The 5,000-nt window shown below is 40.3% G+C and overlaps 1 protein-coding gene across 1 annotated transcript in view; it reads left to right on the top strand.

The window, feature by feature from the left end:
* Positions 1 to 5,000, top strand: part of LOC138032782 (uncharacterized) — an 11,079-nt gene that overhangs the window by 5,368 nt on the left and 711 nt on the right. Inside the window, exons 6-11 of the mRNA XM_068880512.1 lie at positions 695 to 946; positions 1,677 to 1,874; positions 2,339 to 2,423; positions 3,093 to 3,154; positions 3,711 to 3,845; positions 4,699 to 4,830. Of these exons, the coding sequence (XP_068736613.1) occupies positions 695 to 946; positions 1,677 to 1,874; positions 2,339 to 2,423; positions 3,093 to 3,154; positions 3,711 to 3,845; positions 4,699 to 4,830 (864 nt within the window). The remainder of the gene's footprint in view (positions 1 to 694; positions 947 to 1,676; positions 1,875 to 2,338; positions 2,424 to 3,092; positions 3,155 to 3,710; positions 3,846 to 4,698; positions 4,831 to 5,000) is intronic.

Here is a 5,000-nt window from a genome sequence, read left to right as displayed (position 1 = left end):
TAGATCACCGTTGCTCTACCGACTGAGCTACAAGGCCAGACGTGGGTTCGATTCCCACCCGGGTCAGAGATTTTTCCCTGTCCTTGGGTGTTGCATAAGAAGTTCCTGGTGCTGTGGACCAGCGAAGGTTCTTCATCCATCACATGTACACAGTAGCGATGGCCTCACTTGAGTTCTTTCCATATATACAAGTGCGTACAGAGCCGAAGAACTCATAGCGTGCTAAAAATAAAAAGATACGCGAAAAGGTGTATGGGAGAGGCAAGCGCCTACTCGTGGGTCCCCGCAAAAACTAAAATTACGTTGACAATATTGCATTCACTGTTAAACAGAAAAATCACTAATATCGGAAGCCCATGACCAAGAAGTGCCGATATCTTTTATTTGGCTTGGCCAATCATTTTACTCTATTATCTAAATTTAGAATACGGGTCCCGCCAAATTATGGCCAATCACATTGGGCCTAATGACCCGCAACGCCTCTGATTGGCCTGCGACCAAATAGCCGCACGAGGGATTGCTCGTGCCTAATGCAAAATCGTGCACGTGGACCGTGCAAGTACTGATACAATACCGCCACGTTTTTTTTTCCCCGCAAAAATCTAGCAATGGTGGTGCAACTAAAGAAAAACTATCCAAACACAACGGCATTTGCATGAACTGTGACAAATTGTTCAAAACTCTTTAATTTTAGGACAATCTGGGTGACAATGTGCAGGAAAACGAGAGAGTAATATCTTATGAAAACCATGCGGGCCATGTTCCAGAGAAGGATGACGGCGAGCAAAATTCAAATAATGAGCAAGCGTGTGTTGTCGCTCCTACGATTGTGACAAGCCCTGCACCTGCAGAGTATGAAAACATGGACGCCATAATGAACGTGAATACAGTTGGACGGTTTCCCGATACTGCTTCGTCTGGTTCCGGAGGCTCTCGGAGAGGCTCAGTAAGTATCGGAAGGAAATCGATTGAACAATCTCCTTGTTTCTCTTCTTCATTTCTCCTTTCCTATTTCTTGCACTGGTCTTCTTTACCTTAAAGAAGATAATTGACACATAGAAGCGATAAACTCTTTTTTTCGCGTTGAAAGAAGTAATGGATCATGTTTTATCGGCCATTTAGGGCTGTTATACAACAAAAACAAGGGATCTAGTCTTTTTTCTAATCTCTAAATCTCCATAGTAATTTTTTTTTACAAGTATAGACCGAATGCATAAATGGCGGGCAAAGAAGTATTCTTTTGTGTATGTGCTAAATTGAATTAGACTCACTTGGCTCGTTTAACTAACGATGTTTGCATCGTCAAAATACAAAAGAAATATTACTCAATAGCGAGGCTAGTGAGTCTAATTAGCGCAAAAACAAAAGAATACATTTGTTGCCGCCTTTTATCCATTCGGTCTATATGCCTTTGCTTTTCCTAAAATCCCCTAAGATTTAGGCCATCTGAAAAGGGATCATTTACTAAGGTTTTTAAATTGATTTTCATTGTCTTTCCTCGTATTATTGTCTTTTCCTCGATATACCACATCGCTGCCTAGGAAAATCTTGCTGTTTAACTGAAAATTTCACTTTGAAATATACATAGTCGTGATATGCTGGCATAAGACTTGTCCTTGTTGTCAATTCTCACACGCATGCGCACTGCGAGCTAATATTTTCACTTCTTTCACAAGGGACAGGGAAGAGGCTCCAAGCCACCCAGTCCTGCTGCCTTACAACGAATTAACGCTGATCCAGGAAGAAGACGCTCATCTGCGCATTCCGTCATTGATGATGAGGACGTACCGCTGACACACAAGACAGGAACCGTGGGTATAGTGGCCTTGGCGCTAAGAAATAAGAACGAAAGGAAGAAAGAGGCTGAGTTCAAGGTAAGGAAAGTGCCAATACACCATTGTTGATTTCATGCAATTTACAATCGTCATAATGCCACCCAGGCTTGTAGCTGTGCTAAAGAAAATTGTTTGAAATACGTCGTAAGGACGGAAGGGGGGAGGGGGGGGGGGGGGGTCATTGGAAGAGAATTTCAGAAATACTTAGTTCTTGTATTCTGTGTACGAACTTGAGTACAACAAAAAAAGCAAGGTGACACGCCCTAACACCAACCCGATGTGGCCAACACATCACGCATGCGCAAAACCATTTCACCCGGTCAATTAGCAGCCATGGACAGCTGTTTCGGCCTGGCGTAGTTAACATACCAGGCGGGTATTTTAGACACCCCTTTAAGTGGCAGCTCCACACCTATGGTTGTGCGCATGCGTGATGTGTTGGCAACATCGGGTTGGTGTCATGATTTGTCACCTTGCTTTTGTTCTTTTGTTTTTCACTTAAGAACTTGAGCAAAGACGTGCCTGAGGAAGAGGTTAAATATCCCGAAAACACGCAGAACAAAAACCGATCACCTGATGTGTTACCAGGTAAATTTCTTTTTGCGATTGGTACAACTTTACAGAATAAATGGAGACGAACAAAGAAATTTAAAGCAAATAAAACTATTCCACACTCTAAGAAATTGGTGCCAAAGCAAATATCTCTCCAAAGCAATTATCTCCCCAAATTGTGCCCGTGGCTATAGAATCCCCAAAAATCCCTCTTGACCTCTCCAGACCTCTGCCGGAGATCTTGTTGAACAACATACGCCCCAACAGATGACCGTTTTTCGAACACGAAATAACCGACTTTAAACTTCAACTTAAGCTTAATCGAGAATTTTACTTGGCTTGGCCTCTTTTTCCTGTCCACTGTCTTCACCACAGACTTCCCGCTTTAAATTTCGCAACCCATTTTCTGCCCATTTTCCCACTACATTGCTTTGTGTAAGCTATACTTTCCTTAAGCTGGAGATACAGCTCCAAAACAGCTTATTTTCGACAACTACCCGTATGCCAAGTAGAAAAGGAAACTCTTCATATTTTTAAGGTTAAGTCGTTGGGCATAAATCCCATAAACTTTTGTGCGATCTATACACAAGTACAACCTTCGTTTTTTTCTCGAGCTAAACAGTTAATTAAACAGTTATTATTGTTATTATTATTATTATTATTGTTTGTTTTTGTATTTTTATTTTTTCTGTTGTTTTCTTTCAGCTCCCAAAACCAGAGTGAAGCTATCTTCAGGTCCAGACTATATCAACGCAAACTGGATCAGGGTATATTTATTAATTAATAATTAATTAATTAATTTATTTATTTGTTTGTTAATAAATGATCTCTGTGAATGGGTGACGACAAAAAATCTTATACCATGTTCACACGATTAAATCGTTCTCACTTGTTCACTGTAAGTCAACATTTATCAATTCATGTGTATTTCGTGCTGCACGTAGCCTCGTTTGCACAGAAGAGTGCTCCGATGCACAGGCTATTATGCCAAATCTAAAGTTCCTTCGTGGCGTCAATAAAGAATTTGCTACTTTGTGGGATTCCAAACCCACAAACGAAAACATTTAGAAAGTTGGAGATTTCTCCAAATAGTTTTTTTTCCTTATTTAATCGTTTTTGCGTATAAAAAGTGTTTCTCTTCGCCCAATTTTCTATGTATGACAGAAGAAAAGCTTTTTTAGGCTCCTACACGCGCGTTAAACTATATTCATTATGTTTGCTTTTTGGTGTGAACGTGTGAACGGGGTATGTTTTTTTTCTTTTTCCTGAATGCCATAGCAAAAATGTGCAAGCGCCTCAGAGTTGACAATTTGTTTTACACAGGATCACAAAGGTCAGCGGCGTTACATCGCAACACAACATCCCTTGCAGGAAACTGCAGAAGATTTCTGGCGAATGGTCTGGGAGCAGGGTTCTCGTCTGATTGTCATGGTAAACGACGAAGAAAGAGAAACACCGGTAAGATTTTCACTTGGAGCATCGATCGATTTAACTTTTTAAATTTACTTCATTAGTTCGGGTTTCGGTTGTATGGAGGCTCTTTTCTATGTATTAATTATAAAATGAGGTAAGCCTCTCGTTCATCGTGTCAAGGACATCGTTATAAGAGAACGCATTTCCATGCCCCATCGTAGTTTTTTAAAATTTATTTTTAGTTTCGCAAAGCTATTTTAAGTTCTCGTTCCCAATGCCACGCATATTTAAAACTTCATTACGTCATTACAACTGGCCAATCAGGTGCCTCAAAAACTGTCACAGGAAGAGGCCCTTGTACGGGGGATCCGTTATCTTACCTTATCCTTTCTTGCTATACAGCAGAGTTCCACTGTATTGTTTTTTTTTCCTGGCCATTTTATTCTTATTTTAAAGCATGCATGGAATAACTGATTTAAAGGACGGTGCCTACTAATTCAAAAGTATTTTGCGCGGTTTACTGAATATACGTGAAAAGCAGATCTTAACAAGTGTTATTGAAATCCAAAAGAAAATCGAGGGTAACCACGCATTTTTCGAAGATAATTAATCAACAATATATTTAAAAAGCTTTAAAATACAAAGCAATGTATGGCGTTCTTTTACAAATTGAAGCTTAATTATCTCTGAAAATGCGTAGCTACCCCCAATTTTCTTTTTGCATACCAAGATCACTTGCTAAGTTATGATTTCTCAGCATACTTTTGAACCGCGCAAAAATATCCCTGTGTTAATAAGGATGACCCATAGGAAATTCGAGTATCTCGAAATGCGCAGAACGTATGCGCAATAACAATAACGTGGGGTCTGTCTGAGTGACTTCAAGTCTCTTTTGCAGAATGCCTTTATGGATTATTTGCCGAGAGAGGACGGAAACGCAAAGGCGTTCGGAGGCATTCACGTCACAGTGAAACAAACAACACAGAAATCAGACTACACTTTGACTACTCTGCGCATAGCAAATAACAAGGTACGAGTCGACTTCATAGAGAAGATATCTGTGTACAAACGGTTGTTGTTGTTGTTGTTTTTTTGTAACGTGCTAACTACAGGAGCTAAAGAACCCTTTGTTTTCAAGTTAATACTCCCCTTAGAGCCTCTTTACACCAGCCCGGGTTGCTTTTTACCCCGGGTTGAATC

Source organism: Montipora capricornis, chromosome 2, assembly GCF_036669925.1.
Source record: "Montipora capricornis isolate CH-2021 chromosome 2, ASM3666992v2, whole genome shotgun sequence".
NCBI classification, from domain to species: Eukaryota; Metazoa; Cnidaria; class Anthozoa; order Scleractinia; family Acroporidae; genus Montipora; species Montipora capricornis.
Note: the sequence above shows the minus strand (reverse complement) of the source record. Positions and strands in the feature narration are given on the sequence as shown.